Below are 25,751 nucleotides of genomic sequence, written 5' to 3'. Positions count from 1 at the left end.
TCAATGCTCACACTCAATGGGTGAGGAAACTGAGGCCCAGAGAGAATAAATAGATTGCTCTAAGTCAGTCATGTGGCTGGTGGGAGTGTTGAACAAGCACTGTCTCTGATGACTTTTATGCTCTGACACCAGGAAACTAGGACATCTAGGAGGAAATGGAGGTTTTTGGATTTGGGGCCAGAGCCAATCTGACTTGGTTCATCATTAGATCCTCAGGACCGAGAGAGAAAGTGCTCTCTAAAAAAAAAATAGTTGAATAACGGAATGAATGGCAAATGGAAGGGCACACGTCAAGGAGCTGGGGAATGGAAACCCACCAGGCCATCTGGTGGCCCAGTTTCAGCTTTGAAGCAAAAGTAAGTGATGAGAATAGTTTCACACCCACTAGGGACATATCAGGCTTGGATCCTCTAGGTCTGGCCAGAGAGGGAAATTCAAATTAAAGCGTGGTGGTCCTCTAGATGGATCAGGGTTGGGGATACCCCTTGTTCCCTCACCTCCTATCTCCAATGATGCCTAGGCCAGGTTTGGTTGTCAGGGGTATAGACCTCCCCTGGGCGAGAAGTGTTCTGAGGACAGCAGCCGTACTTACCAAGTGGCCTCCAGCCCAAATACAGGCCTGCACAGTTTGGGTGGGTGTGTAGTCAGTGTTACCTGAATTAGGTGAGAACAAAGGGTTGTTTCTTATGTGATATGGACTGTGGGTCTGTGAGAACAAAGGGTTGTTTCCTATGTGATATCGCTTGTGGGTCTGGAAAGAGGTTCCTTCCACCATAAAATGTACGCTTTCGGCTTTCCTCCTTCCCCTTCATCATTCAGCCTGGGGTCCTCCTCAGGGGTGAGCATTTAAAATGTGGCTATCCTCGGGGGCGCTTGGGTGGCTCAGTCAGTTAAGCGCCCAACTTCAGCTCAGGTCATGATTCGCGGTTTGTGAGGTGGTGCCCTGCTTCGTGCTCTGTGCTGACAGCTCGGAGCCTGGAGCCTGCTTTGAATTCTGTGTCTCCCTCTCTGTCTCTCTCTGCCCCTCCCCTGTTCATGCTCTGTCTCTCTGTCTCAAATAAATAAATAAATAAATAAATAAATAAATAAATAAATAAAATGCAGCTATCCTCGGTGAGGGTAATTTAGTAAGTTTCCTAATACTTCGGTGTGTTTGAGAGCTTCAGATTTTCCTCCAAACCCTCCCTCCTAAGGCCGGGTATAGAAAACCCAGAGAGAGAAAAAAGTCTCAGGGGATGCCAGGGAAGCAGAGTTACACCATTTTGCTCAAAGCTGACTGACTGGTGACTGATTGTACCTCAAAAATAACTCGTGCTAATTTGTGCATAATTCTGCATCTATTGGGACAGTAGTGACATTCTTAACCTGCAAACTCTTGTGGGGAGATGCATTTCACTTTCTTGCAGTTTCTGAATTTCTTAGAGGCATCCGGGGACTTCCCCCCACTCCCTCCCAAAAAGCTAGCAACTCTGGGGGAGAATAAGGAATGCTGGGTTTAAAGCCAGAGAACCTGGTTTCCAGTAATTCTGAACTAGCTCTGGACCTGCTTTCCTCACCTATACAGGAGAGTGATGAAAGTAACACCTACCTCACAGGGCTGGTGGGGGATCGGTGAGATAATGTCTGGGAATGCACTGCAGGGCCCTAGACAAATGGCCGTCATTATATTGTTCATAATCTCTTACATTTTATTAAGTGCATTATAATCTTGTATCTTCCATGCAGACCAATGAGTCAGGCAAAGGAGGCAGTGAAATTATTCCCATTTTACAGACTTAAGAAACCAAGTTCAAGTGATTTGCTCAAGGTCAGATAGCTACTTAGTTAGGGTCAGCCAAGTCCAAGTCGAACAACATAATGTAAATATGTACAATGTAAGCACCCTCCTTTCCTCCTTCTCCTGAGTTAGGGGTTGACTGCCCAGCTCAGGCAAGTCAAAATATTTTCAGATCATAGCCATCCACCACAACCAGTGACAGCAGTGATGATGATGGCCCGTCTGTACCAGACTTGACCGACTTGACGATGGGACCGGGAGGCCTCAGGGAGGGCTTCCCGCTCTGAGGCCCCGCCTTCTGGCGGCCCCCAGCAGGAAAGCGGGCGGCGGCGGCGACCGGTCTCCGAAGCTAGGCAGTGGAAATCCCCAGCACTGGTGCGGACTGGTGGGAACCCACTGGCACCCCTGCTCCCTGCTGAGGCCCATGCGGAAGCCGGTAGGATGGAGGGTCCGGGGTTCTGCGCACCTGTGGCCTTAGTTGCTCCCCTGCCAAGCTCTCCTCTGACTCTAGTCCTCCAAGGTCTCCTTCTCGGTTACTCCCCTTCTTGGGATGTGGGTATTTGTTTTAACCCAACTGGGCCAGTGAATAGAACCCTTGTCTGCCGCTTCCCATTTTTTCCCTCTAGGCCTGGTTCTTAGGAGGCTCATTCCAGGGTTCCTTTATTTTTGGACCTAAAAACACACAGCAGCTTTTGCTGAGGGCAGCGCTGGGCTCCCCGGTGCCCTGGCACGCTGGCGAAGAGGAAACGGGGAGGAGGCAGGAACCAGACGCGACTCCCTCGGCCTTTCTTTCCTTCCCTGCTCCCCGCCCCTTCAGGAAGAAAGCAGTCAGAGATCTGATCGCTCGCTGAGGCCGCTGTGCCAGCACCAACCACTACGTCGTCCTCCTTTTCTTCCACCCAGCTTTGCCCAGAGCGCCCGGCTGCCCGCGCGCCGCAGGCTGGGCAGGTCCTGGCGGGTGGCGCTGGCTCCCCTCCCCAGGGATTCTCAGCGAATCACGTTGTTCCTGGGCTTTCACGCTCGAGTGGCTCTTGCGTAACCCTACGCCCTGGCCTAAGTTAATACTTTTTTTAAATACCAGAATTAATACTTTAGGAAAAGGCAAATACTTCCGCCACAGAACCTGAGAAAATGTGTAAATTACTCCGCTGACTGGTTCTCCCTCCCCCAGAGCCCCGAGGTTCCTGGCTCGTGGGGAAGGGGTCCCTTGGACAGGCCGGAGCAAGGCCCAACCCAGACGTTTGTTTTCACCGGGTCCAGCTTACCGCCAGGCACAGCGTTACCAAAAAAGGCCTTTCTCCTGCCAGAGCGCTTGGCTGCGTACGGCTGTGCAGCGGGGTGACGCGAGGTTCAGCCCGGGCCTCTTCGAAGGCTGAGCCAGTTGGCGGCAGGGATGCCAGGCCGAAGAGTCCCCAGCCCGACCCATCTCTGCCACAAAGGGCTCGAAACGGCTCGGGGACAGAAGGGAGACTGCAGGGAGCTTAGAAATGTGTGGACACGCTGCGACCTTCTCACCCTTAAGGTTGGGCGGTGGTCTCTGGAAAGGCCAAGTGGAGAGTTGACCAGTTTAGAGGGGGACAGTTCTCTGAGGGTGTCAGCTCAGATGGCACGCTGGAGGAGGGACAACCATAGGAAGTAAATTCAGGGAGGACTGCAGGCGTTTCCTCCTTGAGCCTGGTTGAACCTGGCTTTGCTGGTCTCCCAGAACCCACCTCCAGTCTCTCCACCTGCTGTCTTAGGTCGAGCCCCAGACCAACCCCATCCTTCCCACCCACACCGTGGACACAGCACTGTCACATGGGCTTCGCCTTCCAGGGAGAATCTACCTCCAAAACATTGATGTTCTTGCTTCTCACAATCCTGGACACAACCCCAAATAGGGCCATCTCAGACAAGCAGTTAGGACAAAACTGACCACCATAAATGACGGTGATTCTTTGAGGGTGGAAGGGTGTCAAGAGAACTATGCTTTTTAAATTAAAGGATTATGAGACTGTAATGGAAGTTTGTTTAAATGCATGTTTATTTCTAACTCAGTGTGTCTGAAGACACCCGGCATGTATGTGTATATATATCTCTCCTTTAGTAACAGCGAAGACAGAGACAGACAGGGAGATGGAGACATATGTGCACGCATACCAAACATAACACTGTGACATAGACTCCAACTTGCTTTCTCTAGCAGCCTGGCTAGAGGGTTGGGGCTAGGTTGCCGTTCCTCAGTATTTTTGGTTTAATAAAGGGATGGGCTGGATAAATATTAATGTAAAGAAATGGGTGAAGCAGCCTAGCCAAAGCTAATGAGCCTGGAGCCCTGGGCTGGTGGGGATGTCACTCCATTTCCCAGCCCTATGTTTTGACTCACTCCAGGATAGCTGTGGTGTGGGGAGGGCTGAAGTTTGGAAGGGTGAGGCAATGCCCTGGAGCAGCTCTTTACAGAGGAATCACTGCTGGGAGCCAGTCAGCCTGGGAAAGTTTATTATTGTTGGGGGGTGCACAGCGAGCTCCCTTTTTTTCTTTTTTTTTCTTTTTGCAATAACAGAAATCCGGCTGCTCTGAGATGAAAGAGGGGTTCCCTAGGGCTCTTCCTTCCCCTTTTCTCCCCATCCTTAAAATTCCCCTTCCTTTGCACCTCTGACCCCAGAATGAGCGGGAGAACCATGTGCTGAGGAGTGCTGGGTGGCAGAACAGTCTCTGAAGGTCAAGTGTCAAAATAAAAATAAATACATCTTGTTTCTTACACTCAACTTTATTACAATTAGTAGTAACAGTAGTGATGTGCATAATGACCCTCACATTTTATGCAATTTACAAAGTACTTTCACATGTTAAGTAGCAATAGTACCACCATTAATATCAATACTACTAATAACCAACACTTACTTCCTGTGAAGCCTGACACTGTGCTCTACACAGCGTATGGTGTGTTTGTTTCAGTCTGTGGCAGTGGCAGATCCAAAACTTCTTTATGTGTGAGAACTCACTGGCACAACCTGTTTGGAAAGGGAAGGATGGGGGTTGGTTATGAAGGTGTATTTTGCATAGCGCTTTACATGAGATTGTATGTAACAAAGAAGGGCCGATGGAAATTGTGAACACTGCAAATCGCCTTTGAGAACCTGAGCTTGTCACAACTACCTCTCAAACCAGAATTACTGGATGCAGATCCCACCTCCATCTCTAATGGCCGTGTGACCTTGGGCAAGTCATTTAACCTCTTTACTTTCTGAGCCTGCAAAACAGCTAATGATAGAATCTACCTGGGAGACAGTATTGAGAGTTTAATGATGACGCAGGAAAACCACCTGGCAGTGTCTGGCTCACAGCAATCTCAGTGAGTTACCTCCTATTATGACAAAAAACAAAACAAAATCGCAAACAATTCTAGTAAGGTGGGGGCTATGATCCCATTTTACAGAGGGAACACAGGTGATGTGAAAGAAAGTAACTAGCTCAAGGTCACAAAGCTAGTAAATGATACAGAGGAAATTCCAACCAGGTTCAACAAACTCCAGAACCTGAAAGCCCCTTGTATTGCTTCCTCTCCTCCAGCCTAGCCCATGATAATCTCAATTTTCATGAGGGTGGGATGAGGGTGGGAGGAGCAGACCCAGTACTTAGGAGAATCAGTGGAACTGTCCTAACTAGAGCTACGACCAACCTTATCTGTTTTGCAATAAGCCATAATGATGAGCAGTGATCCCCTAACGGAAAAGACATCACGGCCTTGCTCAGCTTTCTGAGCACTACGGAATGAAATCACAACATGTGAGAAAGAATCCTGAAACTGCCACCGTGCTTTACAAAGAGATAGCAACATTATTAAATGCTGCTCCACCTTCTTTTATCAAACCGGGAAAAAGCACTCACCTGTTTGGCCTCTGCAGCACCTTCCCCCTCCCTGCCCCCAACTGCAGCTGTGAGCAGCCAGTAGCTTGTTTTCCTTAAAGGCCTCCGGGTGCTCTGGGTGCTCGCTGGTAGCGTCTTTAGACATTAAGCCAAAATTTTTAGAGTGCGACTGGGGGGGAGGAGTAGCTCACCCTGAATTCATTTAGCTCTGTCGTTGAAACTCGGGCTCCTAAACGAGAGCACAAAAAGAAATCGAAAAGGCAGTTTCTGGACCAATGGAAAACAGCTAATTTTGCAGGTGCTTTGGCATCAATGGTAGCAATGAATGTAACATCCATACCGGCGGGGGTGGGAGAGGTTTGATTACAGATGAAATGGGTAGTACCCTAAACGAAATTCGCAACGAAAATCTTGAAACTGGACATTTAAATTCACTGCCCGGGGTGGGGTAGGGAGCGGGATCGGAAATGACGCTTGTGGTTTTTTAATGCGTTTTTACTTGGGAAAGCCGGGCGGGGAGAGGAAAGGTCATCGTCTGTTTAATTTCCACCCCCAGCCCTGGACTTCCAGCATTAGCTCGCCCGGCCTCAGCTGTTGTACACACACGGTGAGGGGGGAGGGGAAGGCGGAGGCGCGGAGGCGGGGCCGACTGGGAGGAATCTGGGCGTCCTGCCGCGCATGCGCCTTCCCCGAGCAACAAGTGGGCTCCACAGACAGAGGAAGTGTAAGGGGGGGGGGGGGGGGAAGAACTGGTGCAGAGCATGGTGGTGACGTCAGCGCTCCGCCCGGGCGGCATCCCGCGCGGCCAAGCCGGGGACAGCGCGAGCCGCAGCGCGAGCGGGAGCGCCGAGACGCGCCTCCGGAACGTAGAGTAACAATCACAACCCCACATTCCGGGCGAGTGCGAGCGGGAAGGGATGCGACCCGGGCCGAGGCGCCGCGCGAGCGCCCTGCAGCCAACGTGAGCGCCGCCAGCCTCGGCGGCCCGGGCGCCGGCCAGGCCTGGGGGCGGCGGGAGCCTGCTTGCGTGCGCTCCTCTCCTCTGCTCTCGTGCGTTCTGGAAGCAGTGGCCGCGGCGGCTCCCTTCGGCCGTGCAAACCCAGCCGCCGCCAGCGGAACGGCCGACGCTGCGGAGGGGAGAAGCACCTCTCGGCTGCCACCCCCTCCCTCCCCCGACCCTCCGGGGAAGCAGCGACTTCAGCAAGATTGGACCCGGGCACCGGGTGGCACTGAACCCTCTAGCCTTCGCCCCGGGGAGCCTGGCGGGGAGAGGACGCAGCTCGTAGCGGGGCCCCTAGGGGAGAGGAAGAGACAGCCCCTTTCGAGCTTCCAAGCACCAGCCACTCCGGGGAGGGGGCCAAGAGCCAACGGCGGCCAGCACTCGGCACCCTCGCCCCCTCCCCTCGGGCCCGACGCTTCCAGCCCGGGTGCGCGGCACCAGGAAGAAGGCGCCTGAGCTCCCCTCCCGACGAGACAGCCGCAGTAGGAGGTGGGGGCGAGGAGCGGGCTGAACTCGTCCGCCGCCCCGGCGGTGGAGCCCCCGCGGAGAGGCGCTGCGCCGGCGGTGGAGACTCGCGCTCCCTCCAACCCCTGGGGCAGAACTTTCTCGCCCCCCCTTCCTCCCCCGCAGCCGGACTCCCTCCCCAGCCGGCCAGTCCTCCCGGAGGAGAAGGCGCCGCGGAGACAGCCTGGGCGGGGGCCTACCTTCCCCAGGGCGGGCATCATGTCGGCGGCGCAGGTGTCCTCGTCCCGGAGACAATCTTGCTACCTGTGCGACCTGCCCCGCATGCCCTGGGCCATGATCTGGGACTTCTCGGAACCCGTATGCCGCGGTTGCGTCAACTACGAGGGCGCCGATCGCATCGAGTTCGTGATCGAGACCGCGCGCCAGCTGAAGCGGGCGCACGGCTGCTTTCAGGACGGCCGCTCCCCCGGGCCGCCGCCGCCCGTCGGGGTCAAGACGGTGGCCCTGTCGGCTAAAGAGGCGGCGGCGGCGGCAGCGGCGGCAGCTGCCGCCGCACAGCAACAGCAGCAGCAGCAACAGCAGCAGCAACAGCAGCAGCAGCAGCAGCAGCAACAGCAACAACAGCTCAACCACGTCGATGGTTCCAGCAAGCCTGCGGTGCTGGCGGCCCCGTCCGGCCTGGAGCGCTATGGCCTGAGCGCTGCCGCCGCCGCTGCCGCTGCCGCCGCCGCCGCGGTGGAGCAGCGCAGCCGCTTCGAGTATCCTCCACCGCCGGTGAGCCTGGGAAGCAGCAGCCACGCCGCGCGGCTGCCCAACGGCCTGGGGGGCCCAAATGGTTTCCCCAAGCCAACACCGGAGGAGGGACCCCCAGAGCTGAACCGCCAGAGCCCCAACTCCTCTTCAGCCGCGGCGTCGGTGGCGTCTCGGCGCGGGACGCACGGTGGGCTAGTGACGGGGCTGCCCAACCCGGGGGGCGGTGGAGGCCCCCAGCTCACGGTGCCCCCCAACCTGCTGCCGCAGACGCTGCTTAATGGCCCGGCCAGTGCCGCCGTGCTGCCCCCACCGCCGCCGCACGGCCTGGGCAGCCGTGGGCCCCCGACGCCCGCGCCCCCAGGGGCGCCCGGGGGCCCCGCTTGTCTGGGGGGCGCCCCAGGCGTATCAGCCGCGTCGTCCTCAGCGTCGTCTTCCACCTCGTCGTCAGTGGCCGAGGTGGGTGTAGGTGCTGGCGGCAAAAGGCCCGGCTCGGTATCGAGTACAGACCAGGAGCGCGAGCTGAAGGAGAAGCAGCGGAACGCCGAGGCCCTGGCTGAGCTGAGCGAGAGCCTGCGCAACCGCGCGGAGGAGTGGGCCAACAAGCCTAAGATGGTCCGCGACACGCTGCTCACGCTGGCTGGCTGTACGCCCTACGAGGTGCGTTTCAAGAAGGACCACTCTCTGCTGGGCCGCGTCTTTGCCTTCGATGCTGTCTCCAAGCCGGGCATGGACTACGAGTTGAAGCTGTTCATCGAGTACCCCACGGGCTCAGGCAACGTGTACTCCAGCGCATCTGGTGTGGCCAAGCAGATGTACCAGGACTGTATGAAGGACTTCGGCCGGGGTCTCTCCTCCGGCTTCAAGTATCTGGAGTACGAAAAAAAGCACGGCTCCGGGGACTGGCGCCTACTTGGAGACCTGCTGCCTGAGGCCGTGCGCTTCTTCAAGGAGGGCGTGCCCGGTGCCGACATGCTGCCCCAGCCCTACCTGGACGCCAGCTGCCCCATGCTGCCCACGGCGCTGGTGAGTCTAAGCCGCGCCCCCAGCGCGCCCCCGGGCACCGGGGCCCTGCCGCCTGCCGCCCCTTCGGGTCGGGGCACAGCTGCCAGTCTTCGCAAGAGGAAGGCGTCCCCTGAGCCCCCGGATTCCGCCGAGGGCGCCCTGAAGCTGGGCGAGGAGCAGCAGAGGCAGCAGTGGATGGCGAACCAGAGCGAGGCACTAAAGCTCACCATGACGGCCGGGGGCTTTGCGGCGCCCGGGCATGCCGCCGGAGGGCCGCCCCCACCGCCTCCGCCCCTGGGACCCCATTCCAACCGGACCACCCCGCCCGAGTCAGCCCCCCAGAACGGCCCTTCCCCCATGGCCGCCCTCATGTCGGTGGCAGACACTCTGGGCACTGCGCACTCGCCCAAGGACGGCAGCTCCGTGCACTCCACCACTGCGTCCGCGCGGCGCAACAGCAGCAGCCCGGTGTCACCGGCCTCGGTGCCCGGGCAGCGCCGCTTGGCATCACGGAACGGGGACCTGAATTTACAGGTGGCGCCCCCGCCTCCTAGCACCCACCCGGGCATGGACCAAGTGCACCCCCAAAACATTCCGGATTCCCCTATGGCCAACAGCGGGCCCCTCTGCTGTACCATTTGCCACGAACGTTTGGAGGACACGCATTTCGTTCAGTGCCCATCCGTCCCCAGCCACAAATTCTGTTTCCCTTGCTCTAGAGAGAGTATCAAGGCCCAGGGGGCCACCGGCGAGGTGTACTGCCCCAGCGGAGAGAAATGCCCCCTGGTTGGGTCGAATGTACCTTGGGCCTTCATGCAGGGCGAAATCGCGACGATCTTAGCTGGAGATGTTAAAGTGAAAAAGGAGAGAGACCCTTGAACCACAAGACAGCCACCTCCTTTGCCCCTGACCGGCTCCTCTCCGATCCAGAGGGCCCCTCCCCCACCCCCCTCCCCCCTCCCTTCCCTCACCCCCAAGATGTAGAATTGTGAATATAACAAACTGCAAAAAGTTAGTCTTATGTATAGACATTATTTTCGTCGTATGTTTCTATATTTTGAAACAAAAGGTATGTAACTTCTTCATTTGAAGGATAAGCTGGTTTGTGTTAAGCAGTATAATATTGGTTGGGTCATTTGCATCATTTCGTTAGCATTTATTTGGTGGCAGAGTGTTTGCCTAGGTACCGAATTAATAGCCCTTAGCAACGACTGCTGCTGGTGTGTATTTTTGTAAATGTTATGCACTCTCTGAAAGGAAAAAAAAAACACAAAAGAAAATGACTTTTTGTTTTGTTTTGCCAAGGCCAGTGTTGCTGCCTAAAAAAAAAAAAAAAAAAAAAAAAAAAAAAAAAAAAAGCTATAAAATGGTGAAAGCTTCTTTCTAAACAGCCCCAAGTGTTGAAGTCTTCACTTTATTTTGTTGGTTTTGTTCCGTTTTGTTTTGTTACTCTGTTTTGTTTGCAAAATGGTAAGGGGGAGGTGTTGGGGGGGATGGGGTGTTTTTTGTTGCAAGTTTGTGAGGGAAAATGTTTTGGTTTGTTTCTACTGACCTGGATGTGTTGGATCTTCACGTGTTGTTTTGTTTTTGTTTTATTGATGCACGGATGCTTTTGAACAGTAGAGCGAAATGCTAGACATGGGGAGTCTGCTCTGTTTGTCCTTTATACATTTCTGTAGTTAACAGAACACTGTAATGTGCCTTGGAGCTTAGTAACTTGTAATAAATTCAATTGATATTAATTCTGCCCTGAGTCAGCAAGTGTGTTTTTCTAGAGCTAAGGCCACATAGTTCCAACACAGGGGACACCCTCCCTACCAGCAGAGGACACAAATGCTGGTGCCTTTGCAAGCCCTGAGAGGTTGGCATCTGTAGAAGGCCTAGTGCTGGCTGACTGCCCCTCCCCCCCCCCCCCCCCCCCAGTACCAGGCTATTTACATTCACCTCTGGGGGCGGGATGGTTGCTGACTAAGCAATTTCTGTTTACTCTTCTGCATCTCTATTTTCCCCATGCACGCCCCAGCTGCAAATGGCATTGTCAGGAACTCTCCAGTGCAGCTGTGACTTGAGTTCAAGTGGGAAAAAGCAAAACAAAAAAGCTAAGATGCTTTGCCTCTTCGATGTGGCAGAAATCACGCCACATGTAAAGCAAAAACGCCAGAGAGCTGGGAGCTGTCCGCGGAGGCATGAAGGGTGTGGGCAACAGGGAAACACAAGCATGGACTGAGCCAGGAGAGTTGCCAGCAGCTTCCAGCTGATGTATTGGAAAAGCAGGGCCACCTCATTCATCACTCCTGTTTCTTCTCTTTATGATAAGTACTTCCAAAGGCTGGACACTTAGCTGGTGAGAATTGTGGGGAGCGGAGGAGGAGAAAAAAAGCCAAATCCAGTTCCTGAGGCAAAGGTCACTTATGACATCAAGTAAAACCCATTCCCACTGGTGAAGAAATTCAAGTATTCGTCTAGTCAACTTTTGGGCAGCATTTGTGAGGTACAGAGGGGTGGGGAAAGGGACCAGGACTGGAATGTCCCTCGGAGCTCTGAGCCCCCTGGGCTGAGACCAGACTGGAGCTCTCCCAGAGCTAGGGCAAGGCAAACAAACCTGGTTTGGACCTTGTACTTTGTGGGAGGCAAATGGAAGAGGAGAAAACGGAGGGAGGTAGCAAAACAAAACCTATCTGAAATTCACTCCTGGTCACACCCCAGTCCTGAGAGCGGTTTGGGCTGGCCCAGGATAGTCCCATCAAGGTGAGGAATAGGAATAGATGAACAAGAGAGGAGACCTGGTGTCTCCAACCCATTCCCATCAAAGAGGGTGCAGGAGCAGGTGGGGAGGGAGGCGGGTATGGGTGCAGGCATGTTTGGGGAAAAGCAAATCACTGGTTAGCCCAGAACACCGGTGTGGAGGTTGGGTTGGTGTTGGGACTCGCTGTTAATAACACCCTTTTAGTTTCTGTTCCTGCTTTGCCACTACCATCACTGAAGTAGTGGAAACCATGACTCTGTGTGTGTGTGTGTGTTGTGTGTGTGTGTGCGCGCGTGCGTGTGTGTGTTGGGGGTGTGGATAACTGGCAATTGATGGATTTGCTGCAGCCTCTTAATCCTGGTACATGGGAGGTGCCTGTCTCACCTCTTTAAGAATCTCCCCACATATAAATAGATATGCGTGTCAGCTTCCTGCAAATGTGTCCTTGCATTTTCGTCTCCTGCCAAGTGTTGTATTGGTGCTTATGAGTCATGAAACCTATTTTCATCCTCAGGGGTAATTAACTTGGGGGTGATAATGCATAGCAGACTGTAGGAAGAGTTAATTCTAAAACCCATCCTCGCCGGCTACCAATCATGCATTTCACTTAAAGGTCTGGGTTGGCTTTTCTCATAAGCTCATTAATAAAAACCAAGCATGTTTCGCCTGGAAGATCCTCTAAGGTGCTCCCAACCCCCACTCGCAGCACATACACTCTTCAAATGGGTAAAGCACAGGAGCCTGAGAATACAGAGAGAGAGTGTCATGGGTGTATTTTAACCACCATTGGAATGAAGGAGCCGTGGGTGCCGCCATGGCATTGAACTGCGCATGTGGACTTTGATGTGTGGATTACCTGTCTGGACATAGACCTGCGAGTATAGTCCAGTGGCTCCAAGTGGGAGTTTGGTCCTGTTATTGCCTCTGTGTGCACATCTGCTGCCGGGGGCCTGCCACTGTGTCTTCATTGCTATGGTATTACCTTCAGGAACTTTTAGGATTACAAGACCCTCGCTTTAGTGCACATAGGTAGGAAAGGGGCCTGTCATTAAGAGCTGAGAACAGTGGAGTTTGCTCCTTCTTGTTGCTGGGTGCATTATTAGCGGGAGAGGCAGTAGCTGTAATAATGAGGCATCCAGCAAAGGCCGCCAGTTTGGTTTCACTAAGGAAGCCTGCCTTGAAGAGGCCTGGGGGAGAGGAGGGAGGGAGTGGGAGGGAGAGCAAGGGTTGGGTGGAACTCTGGCTGGAAGTGAATTATAATGGCACAGTTAATTAAAGTTTACCATAGCCAGGGGCCATTTGTTAAATGGCGGCTCTCTCTTCTCTTTTTTTGGAACCATGTGACCTTTCTCCTCCCTCAGACCCATTCAGCCGCTAGTCTGGTTGCCTTAACCAGTCTTGCTTTGATCCTTCAGCTAGATTCCCCCTTCCCTGAAGCTTTCCGCATTGCGTGCCTAGGAAGCATTTTCTTCTCCCGCACGAAAGGATTCTTACGGGTTTCAGAGATTCAGATGGAGATGTCTGGATGAGCCTAGGCTTCTTCATCGCCAGTTCACCCTGGCTTTCCCCATCTCTGCCATTTCCCGTCCTTCTTGCTGCCTTCCCCCACAGAGCCAAGGTGGCCAACATTTAATAATACATATTGTGTTTATTTATATGCATTGTTGGCACAGCTAATCCAAGTTGGATGTTTCTTTTAGAGGACACAGGGGTAAGGCAAGGAGGGTTTTGAGAGAATGGGCTGATGGGGTCATTTTTTGACCTTGATCTCTGAAGACTGCACCATCAGAGAGCCACTGCATCCTGCACTCACATGTGAACCCACTCCGCTCATGTGGGCATGGATGCCCGCGTTACCAAATGTACGATTCATGGGTGCATTCGCACGTGCATCTAGCCCAAGCTGTTAAGGTAGTGACTACTCAAATTCACTTTTGCTTTCTCCCAGACCTTATCAAATCCAGGAAATGAGAACCGGGAACGACCATACAGTCATCTAGTGAAATGCTTTCTAAACCTGAGGTCAGAGACACCATAGAAAAAAATCTGATAAAAATGATGGATCCTTCCCCAGAATGTACAGGTGCCCTCACACACATGAATTTGCATACATTTTCTTTCCTTTTTAATATAAATTTTATGTGTTTATTTTTAAATAGAGGAAACATTTCTTTGGTTCAAAAATTCAGAAGGTGCAAAGGGGAATACGGTACCATCGTAAGGCCTTCTTTGTGCGAAAGGCCCTGCCCATGCTCAGTTCCCTTCTGGGATACAACCAGTGTTCCCTGATTTGTAGAGGAGTCTGTGCACATATAAAGCCCAACCACAGAACCTGAGGTTGGAACTTAGGTCTAGTCCATCCACCTTATAAAGATAAGGCCGCCAAGGCACAGAGAGAGGAAGTAACTTGTCTATGGTCACACAGTGGCAGAGCCTGGACTAAATCCCTATAAGGGAACTGCTCTGATGGACATTTCCTACAATAAGTAAGTAAGTAAATAATAAATAGATAAATAAATAAATAAATTAATTAATTAATTAATTAATTAAATAAAATAAAAATAAAGTAAGGACACTTGACCTAACCAGAGCAGTATATGAGAAAAGGCGACGACAAGGCGGGCAAAGGACTGTGAGTGCCTGATGGGGTGGGGCTCAGAGATTTCACTAACTCTTGGAGGACTAGGGACAGGCATTTATTTGTCCCTTGGTTTCTTGTAGCCATTCCACTTGGGGACGAGGATGTTCAGAGAAGTTTCCAGGTTCCTGACTGTGAATGTGAGAGGAACCTGAGCCAGTGGTCTTTTCTTGACCTTTGAGCTGTGGGTCTTTGCACCACCTCCCCCTTTGCTGATCAGAAACTTCTGATGATTTAGACAGATAAGCAAGCATCTGGGCATAGAAGTAAGTAGGAAGAGAGAAAAAAGATCAACCAGGACTCTTCCTGCCTTCCAGTGAGCTAGTTTGGGGCCTCTCTCCTCCCTTCCTGTCACCCACCTCTGCCTGGCTGTGTCTCCCCACTGACAGAGGGAACTAAAGGGGACAAGGAGCACCCCATGTGCTGTGCGATGTGCTGGGTAGGTGCACACTAGGCCATCCAAGCTTTAGGCCAGCCTAGGAGGAGGGTGTGATGATTCCCATTTTACAGATGTGCCAACTGAGCTCAGAGAGGTTAAATACACAAGGGCATCCCTGTTATGTTATTCAAGTCCAGGGCAGCCTGGATTCTTCCCAGGACTCCTATGTCCTTCCAAGCAAAATGCCTCTGACTTCTGACCCTAAGGGCCCAGGAAATCCAGGCTCAGAGCTTAAACCCGTCCCTCAGCCCCCTTTCATCTTCCAGAGTCTCAGTGTGAGCCTGGCCAGTGCCAGTGAGCAAGACTGCCTACAGCAGGGGCTGCCGGGATGCCCTAGCAGAGGGCGTTTCTTGGGCTCAGTGTTTTGGGGACACGCAGTGGTGCTGTTCAGACAATATGTGCAGTCAGAGTAAGATTTGTTCTCAAGTCTCCCTCAACCACGTGCTACCTGCAAACTTAAAGAATGAGGGCACCTCTGTCTCAGTTTTGACTGAACAGAGAGGTGGGCAGGAAGCAAATGGGGATTCTAATTTCTAGGGCACATCGCTTCTGATGCGGAACATCAGCCTTATGAGCCACCATCTTCCCTGGCGCTCTTGCTTCAGTTAGGGGAAAAGAAGTGGCAATGAACTCTTGAGCTTGGCCTGGTTGTCCTGTCTCTTTTGGAGTCTCAGGTATCAGAGATTGATATAAGGTATAAGAGGTCGTGTGCAGTCTCTATGAAGTCTGTTTAGTGTTGGGGTTTGATCCAGGAAAGCATACCTCTCTGTGAGCACCAGATTGTGGACCCCCAATTAATGGGTCCCTGGTTCAGGCCAGACGCAAGCGGAGTGTCCCAACCCCCCAGCTGGTCTCTTGTTGGCTGTAGTCGCTGCTCACTCCAGGACACGGCTCCGGAGTAGTCAATTCTTTAACACATCTGAGCATGTCACACCCTTGCTAAGAAACATCCCTTGGCTCCCTGTTACCTATAGGACAAAGTCCAGATTCCTTGGCTCCACAATTTCCCTCTGCCAGGGGTAGGGTATTTTAATTTTTAAAAAGATATGACATGTACATGGTTAAAAAAAAAAAGAAAGAAAGAAAGAAAAAGAAAATCACACAGCACGAAAAGAGGCTCAGCGAAAAGTTGGTCACTCTCCTTCCCGTTCCAGGTCTCCAGTCCCGCTCTCCCAAGGGAAGCATTGTGGGCAGTTATTTGGGCTATACTTTTAGTATTAGATGCACAAAGAAGTTAAGGTTTATAATATGTATCTTCTGGGGGTAGATACCGAGACAAGCCGAAGACAAGACGAAAGGTCCAAGGCAAGGAGCCGGACCTGGGTCAGGGGTATCTGAGTCTGGGGTGTCTCCTAACCCCACAGCCAGGGGTTAGCTGTTATTCTTCACAGGCTCCGGACAAAGGGTGTGTGTGTGTGTGTGTGTGTGTGTGTGTGTGTGTGTGTCCCTGGCCCACACCCAGTGCACCTGCACCACTGTGATGTGTTGGGCTCCCCTGTGTGGTGTAGGGGGTTCTCTGGAGGGAATGGGGGTGGGGAGAAGTGGGGCAGTGGCCATGGAGGCCAGGTATCTCCTGCAGTGTGCTTTCTCTCCCAACACCCACCACAGACAGCTCAGTGAAGCCGGCTCAACTGCTTCCCTAGGTGACAGACCAGGAACCTGTGGCTAAAAGAAAGAGCAAGGGAGGAACATTATTGAGTACACCTTTGGAGCAGACAGCCGGCCAGGCATTGTCATATACTATTTCTCTTTTATTATGGCTGCTTGTTGCATTACTCTCCGGGGACAGGAAAGTACCCACAGTAGGTACTATTATCACTCCCATTTTCCAGACAACACAACCGAAGGCCAGAGCTGTAAATAACTTGCCCTTGCCTGGCCGCGGGCCTCCTCTCCCATCTGGAGGCTAACCTCGCGCTCCCCTAGCCTCACGCTCCCTCCCAGCCTCACTCTTGCCTCACTCTTCCCCAACGCAAACCCTTCCAGGGAGGCCTGGCTTTTGTCGCAAGGACTGAGCGCTTGAAATCCAGGCCACGGGGGTTGGTGGCTCAGGAGCCGCGACTCCAGGGGGTCCGGCTGCCTCGGAGAACAGGTTTGGGTCGCTGGGGGAGCCGGGGCGACGCTGGCGGCCAGCACCCCGGGAGAGGCAGCTGTGGAATGCCGGCCACGTGAACGCGAAGGAATTAACTCTGCGCCCCTGGGTCTCGGCCCAGACGGTCACGTGACCACCTCCTACAAACTCGCCCCTCCCCTCCTCGTCGGCTTGGAGCTGTAGGCCCGCAGTGCTCTGTCTGGCCAGGGCCAGGCGACCGACTCCCGACTCCTGGCTCGGGGAGTTGCCAACAAGCCCAATTCGCTGGGGGTGAGGGAGCCCTCTAGCATTAGGATCGTTTTAGGGGACGGAGAGAGAGGTGTCCGGGGAGCTCCCCAGGGCAGGACAGGAAAGGGGAAGAGGTGGGGACCCCAGAGCAAGAGCTGCTGTGGGCTCCCTGCCCCCCATTACGGGGAGGCAGTTAAACTACCTGGCCAGGCCATCTGCCCGGAGGCAGCTTCTCCGGCTCCAGCCCCGTCCTGCCCCAGAAGGATCTCCATGCCACTTGGGTGAGTGGAACAACTCAGCTGGCAGGCAGGGCCAGCCCCAGCCAGGCTGGGAGAGCTGGCACCCTGCAGCCCCTGGTCAGCCTCAGGCACAGCCCACACGTAACCGGCTCCTACCAGTGGGCCGCCGTGCCCCTCCCCCACAGAGGCGGAAGGGGTCAGCAGGTGTCTGCCAGCCAAAGCCGCTGGCTGCCTCCAGCGCCCTGGGGAAAGGGAGGGCCTCTGACAGCCTGCACCAACTTTTCTTAATTCCACATGGTTCAGGTCAAGCCCTTCTCCCTGGGAAGCAGCTGAGTCAGAGCCTGCAGCCTCCTTATCCCTTCATCTCCTGTCCCACCTGCCGGTGACTTCTTCCCAGGGCTCTCTCTCCTCCCCACTGAGGCTGAGTGCCTGAAGCAGGGCTCCTGTTCCCTCAGGATTGCAGAGGCGGTGGGAGACACCTAGAGCCCAGGCTGTTGCTTGTCTGAAAGGCTGCACCCTCTCCTTTTGTTCCCCCAGTCCTCTTGCTTCTCCTTCAGTGCTTCTCATCGCCCAACAGATACCAACTGATTAATGTCTGGGTTCAAATCCTGACTCTGCTGTTAACTTCAGGCAAGTTGCTTGATCTCTCAGGGCCTTAGGGTCCTCCTGTGAAATGGGATTACCCCTCACAAGGATGTTGGAAGAATTAAAACACATAATGCAAGTCAGCAAGGCTCTCAATGAATGTTGGCAGTATTGCTGCCCTTACTCTTGCTTGGCCCAGGTGCTCCCTCCCTCTCATGCCCCTGCCCCCAGTGCTGGGAGGGGCAGAGGACGGATAAGTGCTCTGACCGAGGGGCCCCAGGAGCACAGATGGGGCCTGTCCCATCTGGGGCACTGGAAAAGTCCCCTTCCAGAAGGTCAGGCTTATAAAGGAAGGAGAGAGGTGGGGGGAAGGGGACTAGGAGGCAGGAGATCACGGTTCCATTGGAGAAGGGCAAGGAGTTAGCTTGGTTTGGCTGGTGGGTGGGGAGAGGTCCAACAAGCAGGACCTCCTGAGCCAAGCTGAGGAGCTTGGAATTAATCCTGAAGGCCTTTGAAAAATACAAGCGGAGGGACACAGTCTGATTTGCTGTTTGGTTTACTTTCCGGCAGTAGTGTGAGGACTAGATTAGCCGGGAAAGAGAACGAAGGCTAGGAAACCAGCTAGAAGGCGATGGTAGGATCCAGGCAGGAGGTGCTGAAGCCAAAGTAAGGAAGGGCAGTGGTATAGGGAGGGGCTCAGAGATGTTGGGAGGAGGGAAGGCAGGCCCCAGTGCGAGATGCACTCAGGTGCATGAGGGACAGGCAGAGGAAGGAAGGAGGCTGGGCTAGCCCTCAGGCAATGCAGCATGGGGGCAGGTTTAGGGGAAGAGGTCTGGTCACTTTTTGACCCTGCCTGAGGTGCCATGGGCCAACTGGGGGGGCGATGCCAGGTAGGTAGGTGGACATGCCTGTCTGGACTCTGCAGACAGGTCTGGGCAGGAGCAGAAGAGGGGTTGTCTTCCTTGTGGGTGGCATCGGAGGCGTGAGTTTGCAAGAGGTCCCTGAGGGAAAGCGGGCAGAATGACAAGGCTGTGGAATACTGGGAGCACTCACCTTCCAGGGCTGGGGGAGGAGATGAGTAGCCGGAGGGGTGGGAGGACAGCCACAGGAAAGAGTGTCCTGCCTGCCAAAGGAGATGCTGTGGATAGGGCTGGGTGCTGGCCTAGATGGAGGAAGATCAGGCCGGAAAGGTGTCCGTTCAATTCGGCAGCAGGGAGGTCCCCGGAGACCCTAACCAGAGCAATATGTGCAGGATGGAGGTGGGGGGGGGGGGGGAGTGCAGGGGCAGCAGAAGACCCAGCTTGTCCCCAGAGTCTTGGCCCTGAAGGGAAGCGGAGACCTTGGCAGCCAGGGGCGGGTGGGTGGGGTCTCTCTGGTGCACACTGAGAGAGACATAAGCACATCTATAGGGAAAAGCTAGTGGAGAAGGAGTGGTTGAATATACCAGAAGGGGGATGGTAATGAATGAGTGACAGCCCCCAAGAGGGGAGGAGACATCCAGGAGAAGCAGTGCAGGGTACTGAAGAGTCATACTAAAATAGCCGCCATCTACATTGTGTCTCCTATGTGCCAGGCACCGGTCTAAGTGCTTTATAGATGCTAACCTGCTCAGTCCGCACAACAGCCCTAGGAGGTAGGTGCCGTTATTATGCACATTTTACAGAGGAAGGATATAGACAGAGAAAGGTTAAGTAGCTTGCTCAAGGTTATAAAGCTACCATGTGATGCTGCCGGTATGCTGGGAGTTGAACCCAGGCAGGGTGCCTCCAGAGATGTGTAATGGCCCAGAGCGTGGATTCTGGAGCCAGACAGCCCGGGTTTGTATCCCAGCTTCTCCGTTTACTTGCTTTCCCCTCTGTCCCTCAGTTTCCCCACCAGGAAGATAAGTATGAGAATTATACCTAATTCATAGTGCTGCTGGGTGGATTATATGTGTAAATGCCTGGAAAACGCTCAGAGAAGGGCTTGGGACAGGGAAGGCACAGGTGGAGGGACTCACCTGCGACAGGATTGGGTGCCTCTTCCACTGAGAGCAGCGGGAAGAAGCCAGCACAGGGCTGATGGAGGGCTTCTCGTAAAGTGTTTGCCTATTTATGGGCCCTCTCTTGGGTCAGACAGGGCTCTCTGCTGGCAGCTTTGGATGCTGCTTGCACTAGAAGCCGTCGGGACTTCTCTGCTCAGTCGCTGTGGGACCTTCTGCATGTGACTGTAAGCCTCAGCATCCTCCCAGGCCAAGAGGGGCAGTGATGCCTGCCTGCCAGGCTGTGGGGAGGATGCTAACACTCATCCTGCAGAAGCTCCCTCTACCGCTTCTACAAACATCGAAGAATGGCAGGGGCCAGGCACTGTTCTGGAGTGAAATTATTAGTATTTTTCTTGACGCCTCAGCACAGTACCTAGATGCTCATTAAATGTTGGTCAGACGAGGAAAGAGGGTGTCTCCCGCATGGAATGAGAAACAGGTGAAGGAAGAGGTGCTAGAATTAATTAGAAGAGGAATGTGGGTAGAGCCCCCCTCACCCCTTTGCTCCATAACATGCACCCTCAGATGTCCTCAGGGGTCACTTGCCTCACCCCTTCTGGGACAGCATTTGCTCTGTGGGCTGATGGGCAGATCCCTGGTTACATGCACATGCGACCTAGAAGATAAGAGTTGGGGTTGTGTGCACCTGGGGATGGGAAGCCCGGCCTCTGGGCCAGCGGAGGATTTGCTTCCGAAGACCTTTGCTCTGAGGGCTCCTTGAAATCAAACCCACTTGACTCGGCTGCATGATTTCCCCAGTTACAGGAGGAGTTTGTTCCGGGGATAGTGTGGGTTCTGGGCAGGACTGGCTTCAGGAGCGTGGACCTGTGGGGTCATACCAAGCCCCAGATTTGAAAGGGATGGTTTAATGCTTTGCTGTTGTCATCTTGAAGTTCTTAATGATTTTGAGCAAGGGGTCCTACGTTTTCATTTTGCACGGGCCCTGCTAATTATGTGGCCTGTCCTGGTTCTCGGCCCTGGGGTGCTTGCGGTCTCCCTGCCCATAATGAACCTGGGAGGGCCCGCATCTGCGCGTGACAGAAGCTGAGAGCTTCATGGCCAGGCCAGAGGGGCTGGGGAAGGCAGCCTGTGTCTCTGTCCCTCCAGAGGCCTGGGGTAGGGGTGAGATTTGTGGTATTGGGTAAAGCACGCTGGTCAGACAACTGGGTTTGTATCCTCACTCTGCCACCAGGTAGCTGTGTGCTCTTAAGCAGGTAATGGACATCTCTGAGCCTGTTTCCTCATCTGTAGAATGGGGATAGGGTGACCACATCACAGTACGAGGGTTAAATTAGCTAATGTATGGAAAGTACTTGGTTCATAGCTGGTGCTTAGCTGATGTCTGCTGGTAAGTGTGTGGTTGGGGTAGAAGGGCAGTTGGATTGAGGGTAACATGCTCCTGCTCTAGCCGACTGTGGGAGAAGAGGCATTGAGGCCCCTCTCTGCCATCCTTGGAACCATCTTCCAGGAAATGGGTGGTCAGCTCTTCCTTCAAAGTGGCCCCCATAGGGAGAACAAATCCCAGCTCTGGTCCAGCGGTCAGAATTTTAGGCTGCCAGGACAAGTTCCGGGGCCCTGAGGGACTCTGCTCCACCCTCCCCGCACCTTTGCACAGCCTGGTTTCCCGAGACCTTTTCCACTGGAACGCAGACCTGCCTCTGCACATGGTGTCTAGGCTAGCCCAGCTTTCCCTGTATAATAGCAGTGAGCCTTCTTTCCGCAGGCCCTCCCCCTCCTGGGGACAGAGGCATGGCCTGAGGTCACATGCTGCCTCCTTTTCAACCCCCTTTTGTCCCCACCCCTTTTCTGATCCTTGACTTACCCTGAGCTGGATTAAGACCTTTAAGCAGCCCAGAGAGCTGGGAGGTTGAGGTGTACCTCCCCCCACTCATCTCCATGCAAACTCAAAATAAAAACCACTCTAAATCTTAAAATTAGTGTGAGGAAGTCCAACAAAGTTCTGATTTTTCCCAGGGTGACTACTTCCTTGCTATTTTTGAAATACTAGGAATCAGCCCTTTAAAAAAACCAAACGAAAACCAGGACACTGTTGATGCCCTTTTACTGCCAGTGCCCTAAGCACACGCTTAATCTGTCTGTTGGGCAACCTGGCCTCGCCTGCCCCCTCCCCTGTGCCAGAGCCGGACAGAGGACTGGCCTGCAATACAGGGCATTGGGTCACTCTACCCAGAGACTTCCCCAGGGGAGAGGGAAGCCCAGGGCCAATCAGCCCCTGTTGGGGAGGTGACATCAGGAAAGCCCAGAAGGTTCCACTTCCGCCCCTGCCACGGGTTGGGGGGGGTGGGGTGCACCCTCTCCTCCCCACTAGAGAGCAGCCAGAGCCAGCCCGGGCCCCCTTCCAGTCCTCCAGCTGGCCAAGGACGGCTGGGCTGGGCTGTGTCAGTCCCCAGGCCTGTTGCCCTGTACTCCACACCTGTCAGGCAGGTCTCCCTGCCCTGAGCCACTCCTCGTCCTCCCTGTGGGGGAGGGAGCCAGCGAGTGCTGGGACTTCTGCAGACTGGCTTTTCCAGATCCTGCTTGTAAACTCTGGTTACAAATGAACCCCACATGTCTGATGAGGAGGGTACAGTGGTAGGAGGTAGAGAAGGTGAGGCAGGAGTCGATGCACAAGCAGCAAGTCCAGTCCTCCTCAAGCACAATCAGGGAGCGCCCCAGAGAAACAGGATCCCGAGCATCCTAGAAAATTCTAAATGGGAGGGGCCTTTTAGAGTACTCCATTCTGCAGAGAGAAAACAGGCCTAGAAAGAGAAGAGCAGGTGGCTACCACAAGGTGAGCAGCAGACACATGGCAGGTCGAACAAAGCCCTCTTGGCCTTGTCTCAGTCCTCCGTTCTCCCTGAGTGAGGTAGGAGGACAGTCCTCTACCCCTGTCTGCTCCTCCCCCAGCGTCCCCTGCCTGCTACCCTGCCTGCCTTCTTGCTCCGCTGTCCTCCACCCAATCAGCACCCTGGGCCTATCCATTGTCCCCTTTCCCCTCACCAGGGGAACACTCATTTATTTGTTGAGTGTCTGGCCTATACAAAGCCATGTGTTCTTCTGGATAACAAACCAAAGCCAGAGGTTAGATGTTTTCTGCAGGCAATTTCACATTCCAAGGGAGAGAAGGGAAGGAATGAGTAGATTTGGGGCACTTTACAGGTGCAGGGCGTTTCCCCTACATGACTGTGACCTTGGGAGTACCTCCATCCCAGTGATGAGCTCTGGAGTCACAGTTTCAAAGCACTGGGCTCAAGGTTTCAAAGCAGCCATGCTCCGGCTGGAGCCTGCCTCCAGACCTATGCCCTTGCTTCTGCAGCGCACAACCTTACAACCCAGCCTGAAGGCTGCAGCCTGCAGTGAGCAGTCTGCATGATCTCATTTCATCCTTACAGCGCCCCTGACAGAGCCACTGCTATCCCGCCTTTTTACAGAGGAAGCAACTGAGGCCCAGGGACACCCAACTAGAAACGATCGGAGCTGGAATTTGAACCCAGGGCTTCATGCTGTAGGTCCACGTGCTTGATCACGGCGCGGTCTGAGTCCTGCCACACACGTCCAGCCCCTTGTCCCATGGCCTGCAGTCTTGGGCTGTGTGTTTCAAGCCAGGTGTCTGGAGTCTCCCTGGGGAGGGCAGGGGCTGCGGGTCCTCGTTCTGAAGCTGGTGTTGGCAGACCGCCACTCTGGTAAGGCTTGGCAAGGAGGAGTTGCCGATATGGGCTAAGAGTGCAGCTTGACATGTGTGTCTTTTGCTCTCTTGCCCTTTTTTGGGGTTCTAGCTTTGTCCCCATTGTTCTGGGGGGGATTGATTAGGCTGTGTTTCCTTCCTCACCAAGTGCTTGCCCAGCAAAGGCGATAAAATACACAGATGGGGTGCTTGGAAAGAATTCTTTCAGGCTTTGGGATTAGATAGAAGGGGGTTCAGATTTCTTCTGTACTAGTGATCTTGGAGAAGTCACTCCGAGAGTCAAGTTTCTGTTCTGTGAGGTAGAAAGAATGGTGCTTCCTTCAAAGCAGGATACAGGGAATCAAGTGAGATACCAGATGATCGTGAACTATGAGGTCCTCTCTAATTGTTGATTGCGATGCACTGATGCTATTATCTTCCTAAAGGAAAGAGTCAGTTTGGGGGTTAGTGCAGGTGGTTGGTTGGGAGAGTGACAAGTGGAAGGCTGGGAGGCTGTTGGTAACGTGGATTGTGCCCCAGAGCCCTGAGACTCCTGAGCTACAGGGGGAAGGCTACAGGTGGGGCTGTCCCCTGTGCCCTGGCGTATCAAGAACCTCACTTTGCCTGGGTTGCTGGGGGAGTGACAGGGGTTCACACTGCTCAGGGGTGGAATGCACCAATTGACCCTCCAGAGCGCAGGGCCCCAGGGCCTGTTGCCAGATAGGAGCGGCCACATTCCCTTCTGAGCTGATTCTACCCCCAAGAGTCCCCTCCCCCCAAAGAGGGGCTCTCTGACGTGTCAGGGATTCTTGTTTCCAATGAGCCTGGTAGCTGTGGGGCGATTGGAGGATAGAAGGAAACTGCCTAAATGGAGCCAGGGGTCCATGGCTAGAGGAGGAGGGCCCTCCTGCTCCCGGCTGATGCACTCTTCCTAGATTATGTAACCATCTCCCTCAGCCCCCTGCAGGGTATGTACACATGATAACTTAGAAGAGATACCCATCTGGTTGAGGCAGGTCATCAAAGCTGGGAGCAGTCCCTGCCAAACAGGAACATCCTGCCCCCCTCAGCTGCGCAGATGCTTGGGTTATTTGGGAGGAATGAGAGATATAATCACGTTTTCAGTCAGGCAGCATGGCCTGTCCTTGCTTTATGGGGTCTTCTAGTCAATCATGATTTCTTCAGCATTTGGAATGTGGTCATAAATAAGCCAAAGTCCTTGTTGATGTGCTCAGCTTAATGAGGAAGAGTTCCACAAACACACGGCTTGGTAATGGAGGGACCTCGGTTTTAGGTTGGGCACTTTGGCTTGGGTTTTGACAGGTGAGTAGGAGCTCATGAGCAGCGAGAGGGAAATTCCAGGTCTTCCTTGTCCACCATTTAAGATCAGAAACCACCCTTCGTGGAATACATGAGTGCGGGGAGGTGCTCTAAGTCTGTAGGAAAGCATGACTCAGGAATGAAGCCATTCCGGGTCTGATGGTGAATCTCCCTGATACTGGAATTTTGGCCTCCCCCCCCCCCCCCCCCCCGCCCCTCATCAGGCCTCTAGCCCTTCCCTGGGCTCAGCCAGAAGAAGATTTGGCCAACCTAAATTTTTCTCTCTGAGGGAGCCGTCCAGCGCCTGGATAGCTGGGAGCACAGAGGTCAAGGGAGGACCTTTTAGTGGTGCTCCAGAGAGTGAGCACACAGATGAGAGGCTTTCCACCCCACCCTGACCGCACCTCCTGCCTGGGACGCCCTCTTAACCTGCTCTTGCCTGGTCCTGAAACAGCCCAGCCTGGGCCCTGACCTGCCATTCTAGATCTCTCACTTGGCTCAGTGGTTCAGAACCTAAACTCCTGCATGACTATCTTCAGGCATTCCCGAGGTCCTGAGCTTGCCCAAACCACCTGATTGATTCTGGAGCCCTCTTAGGGACTCTCAGGTAAGTCCTCATAAATCCCCAAAGTCACAGTCCCAGACCTAAGCTCCGTGCCCACAGGCAGTCACCCACTCGAACATGGCAGAGCCAGGGTTCATCATTTCCAGGACCAGATGGACCGGCCGCAGGGCGGAGCGCGTGGAACGTTTGTGACCACAGCGCCCCATCACCTAAGCAGCAGGGAGTGCAAAGTGGGTTTGGTCTCAGCTGAATTTCTTTCAACGAATGAAAGGTCTATCATGTCTTACCTCTTCTCTCTCTCTCTCTCTCTCTCTCTCTCTCTCTCTCTCTTTCTCTCTCTCTCTCTCTCTCTGTTTGTTTTAAGCA

The 25,751-nt window shown here is 54.0% G+C and overlaps 1 protein-coding gene and 1 long non-coding RNA gene across 2 annotated transcripts; both read left to right on the top strand.

The window, feature by feature from the left end:
• Positions 1 to 2,034: 2,034 nt before the first annotated feature.
• On the top strand, positions 2,035 to 3,776 carry LOC109253882 (uncharacterized). The gene is made up of 2 exons (XR_002074576.2): positions 2,035 to 2,213; positions 2,949 to 3,776. It is a non-coding gene; the product is annotated as an uncharacterized LOC109253882 (long non-coding RNA).
• Positions 3,777 to 7,349: 3,573 nt separating this feature from the next.
• On the top strand, positions 7,350 to 10,588 carry IRF2BPL (interferon regulatory factor 2 binding protein like). The gene has a single exon (XM_019427277.2). It carries the CDS (start codon positions 7,350 to 7,352, stop codon positions 9,723 to 9,725), a length of 2,376 nt encoding a protein of 791 aa, XP_019282822.2. The 3' UTR covers positions 9,726 to 10,588.
• The last annotated feature ends 15,163 nt before the right edge of the window (positions 10,589 to 25,751 follow it).

The sequence above is a fragment of the Panthera pardus genome, unplaced genomic scaffold, assembly GCF_024362965.1.
Source record: "Panthera pardus isolate Hobbes unplaced genomic scaffold, ASM2436296v1 HiC_scaffold_24, whole genome shotgun sequence".
NCBI lineage: Eukaryota > Metazoa > Chordata > Mammalia > Carnivora > Felidae > Panthera > Panthera pardus.
Note: the sequence above shows the minus strand (reverse complement) of the source record. Positions and strands in the feature narration are given on the sequence as shown.